Source organism: Oppia nitens, unplaced genomic scaffold (assembly GCF_028296485.1).
Source record: "Oppia nitens isolate AA-2021 unplaced genomic scaffold, nextdenovo-longstitch-racon4-pilon3 scaffold38_pilon_pilon_pilon, whole genome shotgun sequence".
Classification (NCBI taxonomy): domain Eukaryota; kingdom Metazoa; phylum Arthropoda; class Arachnida; order Sarcoptiformes; family Oppiidae; genus Oppia; species Oppia nitens.
Window position 1 is genome coordinate 96,763 of NW_026533219.1, and position 14,338 is coordinate 111,100.

Below are 14,338 nucleotides of genomic sequence, written 5' to 3' on the forward strand. Positions count from 1 at the left end.
TATATATATAATTTTGAAGATTTTTATTTTATTAAATTATTTTTTTCTAAAAATTAGATAACAAAATAAACTGTATATATTAGATAATATTTATTAGACTATCTGGATCAATTGAGTTTATCAAGATTATTGCTAGTGTTGTATATTATCAGCTTTACTGTATATTAGCAAATTAAAAATTATTATATTATTAAATTAAATTAATTAATTAATATATTTATTATTAATATTATTAGTATTATTATTAAATGATAATTTACTTTAGACTAACGATGCGATGGGCAGTTCATATAATTGGATATATTTTGTGCCATTAATAATATTGGGCTCATTTTTTATGCTCAACCTAGTGTTGGGTGTACTCAGCGGGTAAGTCCATATATAGAGCATCCATTTCCATATACAACAAGAAAACTAATTTTTTTTAAACAAATCTATAGTGAATTTGCTAAAGAAAGAGAAAGAGTTGAGAACAGACAGGCCTTTCTGAAGCTTAGACGACAGCAACAGCTGGAAAGGGAGCTCAACGGCTATGTCGAGTGGATCTGTAAGGCCGAGGAAGTGATATTAGCCGAGGAAAGGACCACTGAGGAAGAAAAGATGCATATCATCGAAGGTTTGTTTGTTTTTTTTTGTTTTTTAAAAATCTGAGTCTTTAATAAACAAAAAATTAATTGATTTAAAAATAATAATAATTTTAATCAAATGGCTAATCAATAGCTCGCAAGAGAGCCGCAGCCAAACGAAAAAAACTGAAGACTATGCACTCGAAGAGTACCGATGAGGACGACGAAGAAGAAGAAGAGGAAGACGAAGGTATCAAACAGTTTTGTTTTTGAATCAAAATTTTTTACATTTGATATATATATATATATATATATATATATATATATATATATATAAACTGTATATTCAGTTGAATCCTCATTACAGGTGCACAACTTAAGGTGTGTGTGTGTGTGTAACACATATACAAACAGTATATACTGTATGTATGTATGTTTGTGTGTGTGTGTGTGTATGTGTATGTATGTGTGTATGTATGTATGTGTGTGTGTGTGTATGTGTGTGTGTGTGTCTATGTATGTATGTGTGTATGTGACACATATACAAACAGTATATACTGTATGTATGTATGTATGTATGTGTATGTGTATGTGTATGTGTATGTGTATGTGTATGTGTATGTGTATGTGTATGTGTATGTGTATGTGTATGTGTATGTGTGTATGTATGTGTGTGTGTCTGTGTGTGTGTGTCTATGTAAAATTATGTATGTGTGTATGTGACACATATACAAACAGTATATACTGTATGTATGTATGTGTGTGTGTGTGTGTTTTGATTAGCAGAAAAAATATATTAATTTTTTAAAAAATATTTATTAATAGATTATTAATAGATATTATTATTTTAAAAACTATTTAGTCTAATTAGTTTATATAAAATATAACTAAATATATAGTAGTTTAATTTATTTTTTAATAGATATTTTTTTGTATAACTTATTTATGATAATAATAATAATATAGATTAACAAATAATTACAGATTTATATTTTTAAAAAATTTAATTTAAAAATTATCCAATAAATTCAATGAATATAATACAGTATTATCAATATATTAATTATAGATATATATTACAAAACATTATAATATTACTTTAATAGTTTTATTAGTTTTATTTGCTATTAATAAATTATAAAATTTATTGAATCACTTATTATTTATGACAAATTTATAGTAACAAAAAAAGTCATAAAAATAAATTATAATAATAATTGCATATTAGATTTTGATAATAATAATAATAATAATAATAATAATAATAGAGTGATAATATAGTATAATTTATTATTAGATATATAATTATAATATTTATATAGATGTTTGTGTGTTTGTTTGTGTGCTTATAATATTTAATATTATAAATTGAATGATAAATATTATTATTATTATAAATTTTATTACACGTGTGATACCTAACCTGATCATCAAATACTATATGTGTTTTCTTTTTTTTTTTTGAATGATATTATAAAATATCAAAAAATCACTTTTTAAAACAATAATAATAATATTATTCACTATCAACTTTATAACCACCAAATTGTGCACTTGTTTGTCACTTAATTATCATATAATTATTATTATTAAATAATAAATTTAATTAATAATTTGTATTTCTATTAGAATTATTTTTTTTCGATAATATTATTAATAATATTATTATTATCATGTTTTTTATATATATTTATTTATTTTTTTATTTATTTATTCACACACACACGTTGTTTATTCACAATTATTATATTTGAAATATAATCGATGCAATAAATCTCTCACAAATTAAAAACAAAACATTAATAATAATTTTTCACAATTAATTAATTGCTGAAAAAATTAATATTAATATTGATTGGAATGAAATAGAAACTTCACGAAAAGTTTTAAAAGGTATTTACAAAAAATCAAAAAATATAATAATAATTATTATTATAATCTTAATGTTAATCAATTCAATTGAAATTATTAGATGATTTTTTTTAATAGATGAGCTTGCTAATAGTTAGTTATTTATTTTAATTATTAGTATCTTAGTTAAGTAGTGCTTCTATATATATAAATACTAGAATTGTTTGTGTATAGTTAATTAGTTAAAGCATCTAGATAAAAAAAATTAATTATTATTATTAGCTTCCCAATCTAGTGTAACTATTAGTACAGTAGTTGATATAGTTTATTTTTAAATAGATTAATATAATTATTTTAATATATAATATAAATTTTTATTATATTAAATATAATTAACTTAAATTTTTAAAAAATAATAATATTTAAAATATTGATATACTATTATTGGTTTTTTTGAAAATTATTAATAGCAATAGATTAGTTGATGATATAGATAATTTAGCCGAAATGCTTTAATACAATTATTATTATTATTAAGTTAGTGTTAATTTTTTATTTTTGTTTGTTTGGTATTATTAGATTAAAACTTATTTATATTTTTTGTTGAAAATTTCCTACAATTATATTTAGATGCACTTATATATTATACATACACCAAAAAAAACAAACTAAATTAATCTAATATGACCTAGCATTATTATTATTATTATCTCATTTGCTTAACTATTATTTTTTTAAAAAAATCCATTATCTAAATTAGATTACAATAATTGTAAGGCATTTTGTATATTATAATAATATAATTTATAAAAAAAAACTTTTTTAACATAACTTATAATTATTTTTTATCAACTCTATTAGTAAATTAGTATTATTTTGAAAATATTGCATTAATCAACCTATTGATTGTTTTATATATATATATATATATATATATATATATATATTCAATTCAATCCACTAATTATAAAATATATTATTTATAAGTTTTATAAATTACTAACAAAAAACAATTATTATATTGTTTATTACATTTATAGTTTTAATTGCATATAATTTCTATTGAATGTTGAAATGTAAAGCAAAAATAAAAAATAAACTGTAGATTTATTGCTAAATTATCCTGCAAAACAACAAAAAACATAACAAACCAAACAAACAACTAGCATGTATATATATGCAAAAATAAAACTAAGCATGGTCATTATTGCTTGTTTATCGAAACCAAATTAAAATTAAAAACAATTGGTAAAAATTAACTATATTTATTAATAATTATAAATTTTAAATATTTATTATTTAATTTTTAAAATAAATAATAATTATTTATTTTCATATATTGTATATAGTAATATTTGTTTTTTTTGTTTACTTTATTTTAATAATCATCATCAACAATTATTATGGAAAAAATTACCATGGACAAATAAATAAACAAAAAATAACTATCTAGGATTTGCTAGAGCATCGTATATACATTCAAAAATTAAAAATAAAGGAGCATGCAAAGCGTTTTGGAAAGCTGAAAAACGTTTTAGGCATGTATATCTATTTATTTTTGAAAAAGCTACATGAGCTAGATAAAAAAATTTATTAAAAAATTTAAAAAAACGTAAAATACTACTTTACTATACTATTTTATATAATAAAATATAAAATTCTAATTGAAAAAAAATAATTAAAACAATTTTTTTAAATTAAAAATTTATTTTCAACTAACCACCCTGCACCTGCACCTGATCCCTATTCCCTATCATTGATTACAATTGGATATCCTATCTATGGGGTGTGGTCCCCTACCAAATTCATACGGATGATACCTTACCCCGTATATACCGTATATATATATATGTATATTATCCATATATATATATATATATATACAGAATCAGTGTCCGACACGCCATCAAAACCCAAGCCTTTTACTGGTTTGTCATTTTGTTGGTCTTCCTCAATACGGCCTGTGTAGCTGTCGAGCATAAAGGACAGGAACAATGGCTCACAAATTTTTTATGTAATTATTAATTATTATAATTATTATTATTGTGTAAAATATATTTATTTTTAAAAAAATTATATTATTAATTAATTAATCTAAATATTTATGTATTATTTATTATTATTAATATATTGTAAAATATATTTTAAAAATATTTTATTAATTAATTAATTAAAATAATTATTTATTATTAGTAGTAGTATAGCGTAAAATATATATTTTTTAAAAACTATATTATTAATTAATTAATCTAAATATTTATTTATTATTATTATTAGTATATTGTAAAATATATTTTTAAAAGGAATTATTTTATTAATTAATTAATCTAAATAATTATTATTTATTATTATTATAGTGTAAAATATATTTTTTTAAAAACTATATTATTAATTAATTAATCTAAATAATTATTTATTAGTATTATTAGTATATTATAGTGTAAAATATATTTTTTTAAAACTATTTTATTAATTAATTAATTAAAATAATAATAATAATTATTATTATTATTATATATTCGCAGATATCGCCGAATTTGTCTTTTTGGGTCTATTTATATGCGAAATGTGTATCAAATTGTATGCATTGGGTATCAAATGCTATTTCGAGTCGGCATTCAATAGATTTGATTGTATGGTAAGTATTATTATTAAAACAATTTTTTCATATATATGTTTAACAAAAATTTTTTGCTACTAATATATCACAAACAATATTTTCCTAAATAAACAAATTTATTTTTATTTTCACCAAAAAAAAAAATAAAATAAAAGGTTATATTTGGGAGCATTTTTGAGGTAATCTGGTCTGAAGTAAAGGGCGGCTCATTTGGCTTTTCGGTGCTCCGGGCGTTACGATTGTTAAGGATATTCAAAGTGACCAAGTACGGTTTTTTTTTAATTATTATTATCAATAACAACAAAAATTTAAATATACTTTAGTTTTTTACACCCCTTATTTTTATTATACAAACAAAATTTCTGTATATATATATATTTAAATGTTTGTTTTTTATGCTAACTATATTAAGCAATTAAAAATATCCAATAATACTAACTTAAACATAATTAATTAATTAAATAATTAATATATATTTTTTAAATTAATTTTTTTAATATTTAGATATTGGTCATCACTTAGAAATTTAGTTATATCACTATTGGCTTCCATGCGATCGATTATTAGTCTATTATTCCTATTATTTTTGTTTATACTAATATTTGCCTTATTGGGAATGCAATTGTTTGGAGGAGCGTATGTATTATCCATACAAAACAATTATATATACAGTATATAATATATATATATATATTAACTAAATTCAATTAGTAGTTCAATAGTGTTTAAAAAAAACAAATTGAAAACAAATAAATAGAGAAAATAATAGTAGTCAACAAAAAAATCACTAAAATTGTTTTTATATACATAATTGAAATTTATTGGTTAGAGTAAACACTATTAACTACTGTAATGATAATTAATGATAAAAAAATTAATTTAGTTAATATATTTTTCTATATATATGCTAACTATTATTATTATTATTATTATTAACAATGTGATCACCAAACTGATCCCCCCCGGGTAGGTTCAACTTTGAAGAGGAAACACCGCCGGCTAATTTCAATTCATTTGCCATCGCATTGTTGACAGTATTTCAGATACTAACCGGCGAAGACTGGAACGAAGTGATGTATAGGGCCATCAAATCGCAGGGCGGTATACACGAGGGCGGTATGATCTACAGTGTCTACTTTATCATACTTGTCCTGTTCGGTAACTATACCCTGCTGAACGTATTCTTGGCCATTGCTGTCGACAATCTGGCCAATGCTCAAGAGTTGACGGCTGCCGAAGAAGAAGAAGCCGAAGTCGACAGAGAGCGGAATAAGGAAGAAATGCGGAAAGAGTTGGACGGTGTACCACATCAGGGAACTAAAGGTGCGGCGGCGGCGGCGGCCGCAGCAGCCGATATGAAACTGTTGGATATGACCGACGACGACGATCTGGATTTGTTTCCGATTGATATCAATATTATGCCGCCGTCGCCGTTGGGCAACGCAAAGACCCGATCGGGTAGCGCTGGCGGCGCAACAGATATACCCGAAATCAGTAAAATTGAGTTCGAGTTGGTTAAGATACCGAAATCCAAACAGACGCCAACTGCCCGCTCAGGTGGCGGCGGCGGCGGTGGTCGCGCCGAACCGCCAGCCGATGACGATGGAGGCGATGATGAAGAACCCAGTGGTCCGAAACCAATGTTGCCCTATTCGTCGATGTTTGTACTGTCCTCTAGCAATCCCGTCCGTCGGGGCGCACATTTCATAACCAATATGCGCTACTTTGACGCTTTCATTATGATTATAATAACCCTGAGCTCTATTGCCTTGGCTGCCGAAGATCCAGTAGACGAGAGCTCCGACATCAATAGTATACTCATTTATTTTGATTATGCCTTTACCGGCGTCTTTACCATCGAAATGCTACTCAAAGTAATCGACCAAGGTGTCTTTTTGCATCCCGGTTCCTATTGTCGAGACTTATGGAACATATTGGACGCCATTGTTGTCATCTGTGCCCTCTGTGCCATCGCTTTCTCCATTTTGTATGTATTCAATATACAGTATATACTGTCTATAGCTCCGGGAGGTTGGGATGGGATGGTTGGAGGGGGGTGTTGGGTAGGATAAGGGCATATATTATTAAATATCATGGGTATCGATTTAGCCAATAGCCCATTGGGTATATTTAAATGTCCCCGATAATCTATAACTGTATTAATTTTTGAGAGTCATTAATATTTAGTATTATTAGTATTAAATTTAAAATTTGTTACATTTTTAAAATGTTAAGTTTTTTAGTTTGAAATATTCATACAATTAAAAAACAATGTGAATCTAATTTGCAGTTAAATTACAGATACTTTTAAGACATTGCCCTAACTCTCTCTCTCTCTCTCTCTCTCTCTCTCTCTCTCTCTCCAATTAAATGTTAAAATCTACTAAATTGTTTAACTATTTTTTTTTATTTAATTAAAATTATTACACCAGTGGTGACTCCAGTCCCGGTACAAAGGGCGCCGCCTCTAGTCTAAGCGTCATTAAGTCGCTTAGGTATGTAAACTATATAATCTTAATTAAAAAAAATAATTTAATAATTAATTAATAATTAATTTTTTAACGTATAAAAATATGTTAGAGTTTTGCGTGTATTACGACCATTGAAAACCATTAAACGTGTGCCTAAATTAAAGGTATATTACTATCAAATTTTAAAAAAAATAAAATAATTTAAACAATAGATAATTTTAATTTGTTTAAATAGAAATGTTAAAATTATAAATTAATAATAAACAATATATATTTTTTATTATTAATTTATCAAACAATTATCACCTAAGTTATATTTATAGTATCAACATTTAATTGATTATAATGTTAAATATTTACTAAATTTATATTTTTTAAATATAATTATTAGGCTGTATTTGATTGTGTGGTGACATCATTGAAAAACGTGTTCAACATATTGATAGTCTATATGTTATTTCAATTTATATTTGCCGTAATCGCCGTACAGTTATTCAATGGACGGTTTAACTACTGTACGGATGAGTCGAAACTGTTTCAGGAGGAGTGCGCGTACGTTAAATGAATACCTGTCCCCACCAAATTAATTATATAATATTAGTATATAATCCTAATTATTTAAAAAAAAAATTTAATTATTTTGTTTAGTGGCGAATATTTTGAGTTCAAACAACTACACGCACCGCCAGTGGTCAAGAAAAGGAGTTGGGAAAGACATCCGTTTCATTACGACAATGTTATTGCAGCTATACTGACACTGTTTACCGTACAGACCAGCGAGGGTTGGCCACAGTATGTACTGCCATCACATAATACCTACACATCCATCCAATATCTATCATCTAATAATTACTGTACATTACATTTCCCATCAATTAATACCACTTACCCCATACTTATCAAACTATCTAATTAATTATTATAATAATTAAAACTAATATTTAATTGGTTACTATTACTTGTACTCTTATCTACCCTACCACCCTATCACTATCATCACCTACCAAACCAACCATCCCACCCATACCTACCACATACACACACACACAGAAATCTAATTAAAGATACTAACTAACTATTACTTCTACCTCTATCTACCCTACCACCCTATCACTATCATCACCTACCAAACCAACCATCCCAACCATACCTATCACATACACACACACACACACACACACACACACATAAATTAAAGATAATAACTAACTAACTATTATTTGTACCCCTATCTACCCTACCACCCTATCACTATCATCACCTACCAAACCAACCATCCCACCCATACCTATCACACACACACACACACAAATTAAAGATAATAACTAACTAACTATTACTTCTACCCCTATCTACCCTACCACCCTATCACTATCATCACCTACCAAACCAACCATCCCACCCATACCTAACACACACACACACACACACACACACACACACACACACACAAATTAAAGATAACTAACTAACTATTACTTCTACCCCTATCTACCATCATCACCATCAACAACACTAGAGTACTGCAAAACTCGATGGACTCTGTATTTGAAGATCACGGACCGCTTCCACGGTTTCGGATCGAAATGTCCTTATTCTATGTCATCTTTTTCATCGTCTTTCCCTTCTTTTTTGTCAACATTTTCGTCGCCCTGATTATCATCACTTTCCAGGAACAGGGCGAAAAGGAACTGGAGGAAGGAGAGTTGGATAAAAATCAGAAATCCTGTATCGACTTTGCCATCCAAGCCCGACCATTGCAACGATATATGCCTAAAGATAAGGACAGTATGAAGTATAAGATCTGGAGGGTTGTCGTCTCTACGGCTTTCGAGTACTTTATAATGGTTTTGATTGTACTAAACACTATACTACTGATGATGAAAGTAAGAGATATATGTTTTAATTTATTTATATTAATTATAAAATTTAAATACTAATTAATAATAAAATAACATAAATTAGTAACAAATAATAAATAGATAATTATAATTAATATTTATTTATATTTAATTTTTTTTGAGTTTTTATTTTTTATAATTTTATCCCCCTTAATTTTTTTGTTATTTTAAACATTTTTTTTAATACAGTTATCTTTACATTAATATTTATTATTAATTTATTAAAACTAAAATTAATTTTTATTATAATTAAATACATATATATATATATATATATAAACCTATAAATTACAGTATATATATATATAATTAAAAGATAATATATCTAGGGTAATTTTGTTGCATTTGGTGCTCATTGTGCTTATTGGATTGCATGCAATTGAAAAAAAAACAAATATTTTCAAAAAAATAATATTTAAAAAAATAAAATATAATAAGTAATTTAATGACATTTAACATAATATTTTTATTAAATATAATTAATTACCAATAAAATACCAATATATATATATATAGTATTGCATGAATTATCGTATAAAATATTGAATACATAATAATTATTAAATGAAATTTTGTGCAAATTGTTTTATGATAAAAGTATATATATGATATAATATTTAACATTTAAAAAAGCACAATGATGAATTATCTTATTAAATAACTATTTATCTATATATTAGTAAATATATCAGTTTATAATTAATTGATTATATCATCATCTAATTATTATTTTTTCTATAAAATTATAAACAAGGTTTTTAAATTATTTTTTTTTTGATAATTTTTATCATAATATTTTTAATTAATTAATTATTTATTTTAGACTAGTAATTTTAATAATAATAATAATACAAATATTATTCATATGGTGAATATTTATCTGGGATATATATAATATTATAATGTTTGAATTTATTGAAAAATAAACAAAATAATTGTTTACATAGAAATTTTTATAATAAACAAGCTAATTTAATCTAATTTATTTAAAAGTACAATCTATTAATTTTTTTTTAAATATAATATAAAAATATAATGAAAATAAAATGATTTAAGATTACTAACTAATCTGTATAAAAACAAAATCTATGAAACAATTATTACCAAACAAATAGATAATCAAATAGAAAATTTCTATAAAAAAAAATAATAATTAATTTCATGATTTTTAGTCTAAATTAAATATATTCTAAATAAAAAATAAAATATAAATGGGATATTCAAAATATTTTTTTTTATAAAAAAAAATCTAATTATATTTTTTTTTAAATTAAAATATCTGTTAATTATTATTATATAATTTTATATACATATATCTATATCTATATATTTGTGTGTATACTATACATATATATCAATATATATATATATACCGTACATATATAGTACTACCAGCAGAGCGATGATTACAAAATGACTCTTCAATATACAAATGCAACCTTTACTGCACTGTTTACTCTTGAATGTTTGCTCAAGATTACCGCTTTCGGATGCCGGGTAAGGCCTACTATACTAACAAACCACCTAACCACCCCCCCCCAAAAAAAACATCTATATACCTGTCCCCYCCCCTACCCCAAACAAACCAACTGTTTATAACTTACCCCATTACCCGCCCGCTCCCGCCCCCGATGAGAGGGAGATAGAGAGCAACTTAGAAATTGAGATTTTTTTTTAAATAATTAAAAAAAACGTGCTAGTTAAAATATTTATTTTTTGTTGTTGATAAAAATAAATTATTAATTTTTTTATTTAATTGATAGATATAGTTATAGTATATATTTATTACTAAGTTATACTATTATAAAAAAATATATTTATTAATTAATAATATAGTCCTTAAATTTAATAATATTTTTTTTTAATTTTATGAAATTTAAAAAACTTTTTTTTTAAAAAGTAAAATACTGTATAATTTAAAAATAATTTATATCAATATATTATTGGTATTAATATTTTGAAAATAAGCTAAAATTGCTCTCTCTCTCTCTCTCTCTCTCTCTCTCTCTCTTTCTATATATATATTTATGTCTATATATATCCCCCTTAAATGTAAGCAAATAACTGAAGGGAAGGAATCAAAAAAAAAAATAATAATTTTATACATTTTTATGTATAAAAAAAATATTAGTATTATATTTAACTTTATTATTTCATAGTAGATGATAGCTAATGAGGTTAGAATTATTATTATTATTATTGAGATAATTAGCAAATAAAAAATAAATGTCAATTATTTGTGTCATCAAATTTGCTGCATGTGTTACCAAACAAATTATTTATAGGATTGTATATACATATTAATGTAATAAATTAATTATTAAAAATTAAAACAATTATTTAATTAATAATAATAATAATAATAATAATAATAAAACAATGATATTTCAATACTATCTTAAAAATTGTTAGTTAGATTTTATTAAAATAATATTTTTTAATATATATAATGTTAGATAAAATAAACTAATTAATTAAGATAAATTAGACAATTTTTTTTAATAAATGAAAATATATGATAATATATTGATATTAATTATTGTTTACTATTTAAACCAATGTTGCATAATGTTATCTATTTTTTTAAAAAAAAACTAACAACACATTGTTTGCTACATAAATGTTTGCTTATATAAAAGGGGTTTTCATTAATCTCCGGCACGCGGTTTTTGCTATAATTCTTAAACGGAGTGAGATATATTAATTTTGTAAAAAGTGTTTTAAAAAGTGATTTACGCGTGATAATATAAAATTAAAAATTTTTAATTTTGATCATGTGATCATATTTATTCTTGGATGTTTGCAAACCACTATGTCAGAATCTAACCTATAAATGTTAGAATAAATTTTCAATAGCATATTTGTAAAGCTTAAATTGAAAATTTATGGGAAGAAAAAATTTTTGAAATTGGTCGGAAAATAAATTTTTTATGGCTTTTCAAACATGTGGAAAAACACATTATAAGAAAAAGTAAAAAATAATATGACGTTATTTATGGACAGTAGACACTTATTAGATAAAGATTTTAATACTATTACTTATTCTAATAAAAAAATTTTTTTATGTCAAATATTTTTTTAGATAATCAAATTAAAATAAAAAACACAACATTGTAATTCGATAATATAATTTTTAATTAAATTTGATTATCTAAAAAAATATTCGACATAAAAAAATTTTGTTTTTAGAATAAGTTATAGTATTAAAATCTTTATCTAATAAGAGTCTACTGTCCATAAATAACGTCATATTATTTTTTACTTTTTCTTATAATGTGTTTTTCCACATGTTTGAAAAGCCATAAAAAATTTATTTTCCGACCAATTTCAAAAATTTTTTCTTCCCATAAATTTTCAATTTAAGCTTTACAAATATGCTATTGAAAATTTATTCTAACATTTATAGGTTAGATTCTGACATAGTGGTTTGCAAACATCCAAGAATAAATATGATCACATGATCAAAATTAAAAATTTTTAATTTTATATTATCACGCGTAAATCACTTTTTAAAACACTTTTTACAAAATTAATATATCTCACTCCGTTTAAGAATTATAGCAAAAACCGCGTGCCGGAGATTAATGAAAACCCCTTTTAAATTAATTGATATTTGTTGTTCAAATTGATTGATTGATTGATTGGTAATTGAATTTTGTGATTATATATATACATTGTATGGGAAACAGTGCATTACTAAATTTTTATTTAAAAAAATCAAAATATATTGCTTGTAATTATAATATAATTATAAAGTTTGCATAGCATGATTTATAATTTTTAAATAACAATGATTGAAAAATATAATATATGATTATTTTTTGTTAAAAAAATAACATACAAATATATTTATAATAATTGACTGATTGATTGATTGAATGTGTATTTTTTGAGAGAAAAAAAATTTGGCTGCATTTTAATAATTTAATTAAAATAATATTTATCTAATAATGTTATGCTATTTGTGATTGCTTATTTAAATTTATTATTCAAAATTTATTAACAAACATAAATAGTATTATAGTAGATTTGTAATATATATATATATATTTATAGTTAACTGTTTTTAGTTATTAGTATATTTTATTTTTTTTGTTTGTTTTTTATTTTATTGTTATTAACCCAATTATTATTTGATTTATTTATTTCACTAATTATTTGATTTGATTTGTAATATATATATATATTAGTATAGTAATATTATATATATATATTAATAATGCATTAATAATTTTTAATTTTTTATATGATTAAAAAAAATAAAAATATTTAATTGGAACGATTAAATTTTTATTATTATTAAATTGCACCTGCAATTTTATTTATTTTTTTAATTTTATTATTATCATTTAATAATCACCTTATATAATAATTTGTATATTTTGTTATATTTGTTTAATTATAAATACAAACAAAAAATATTAATATGTAATTAATTTTAGATATAAAAACTAAAGGGATTTTTTTAAAAAAAAAATTATTAATATACTAAAAATATTTATAATGCATTTAAAAAAAAATTTTTAAAACTATTTTTTATTAATATAGATTAATAGTTATTAGATAAAATTTATTACAATTAGTATAGGTTTAATGCATCTAGATAAGCTAGATAATAATAATAATTATATTAATAACCTAGTACATAATACATAATACTTGTTGCAACTTGTTGCATTATTCCAATTAAATATTTATATTTAGCAAAATAATAATAAATAAATAAAATAACAATAATAATATATAACTAATTAACATAATTTTTATAATTATAATAATAATAATTATTTTTTTATATAATTACGTAAATTGGATTAAAACATGGACTAACATAATTAAAAAAAAAAAAATTTAAAAATTACCGATACACAATTAATTAAAATTTAATTAATTTTTTTACATGTGTGATTTATTTTTGTGAATGCCACC

At 23.1% G+C, this 14,338-nt stretch overlaps 1 protein-coding gene across 8 annotated transcripts in view; it reads left to right on the plus strand.

Annotated features, from left to right (window-relative positions):
• LOC128957200 (voltage-dependent calcium channel type A subunit alpha-1-like) overlaps window positions 1–14,338 on the plus strand; it is a 36,943-nt gene that overhangs the window by 4,676 nt on the left and 17,929 nt on the right. For 5 of the 8 annotated variants that reach the window (XM_054302928.1, XM_054302926.1, XM_054302925.1 and 2 more), the window contains 16 exons: window positions 266–369; window positions 441–616; window positions 721–816; window positions 2,436–2,459; window positions 3,871–3,955; window positions 4,304–4,431; window positions 4,943–5,055; window positions 5,193–5,302; window positions 5,542–5,673; window positions 6,008–7,024; window positions 7,470–7,532; window positions 7,618–7,672; window positions 7,900–8,060; window positions 8,157–8,300; window positions 9,028–9,394; window positions 10,796–10,906. In XM_054302928.1, the coding sequence (XP_054158903.1) occupies window positions 266–369; window positions 441–616; window positions 721–816; window positions 2,436–2,459; window positions 3,871–3,955; window positions 4,304–4,431; window positions 4,943–5,055; window positions 5,193–5,302; window positions 5,542–5,673; window positions 6,008–7,024; window positions 7,470–7,532; window positions 7,618–7,672; window positions 7,900–8,060; window positions 8,157–8,300; window positions 9,028–9,394; window positions 10,796–10,906 (2,886 nt within the window). The remainder of the gene's footprint in view (window positions 1–265; window positions 370–440; window positions 617–720; window positions 817–2,435; window positions 2,460–3,870; window positions 3,956–4,303; window positions 4,432–4,942; window positions 5,056–5,192; window positions 5,303–5,541; window positions 5,674–6,007; window positions 7,025–7,469; window positions 7,533–7,617; window positions 7,673–7,899; window positions 8,061–8,156; window positions 8,301–9,027; window positions 9,395–10,795; window positions 10,907–14,338) is intronic. The other 3 variants (XM_054302923.1, XM_054302922.1, XM_054302927.1) reach the window with 1 other exon arrangement.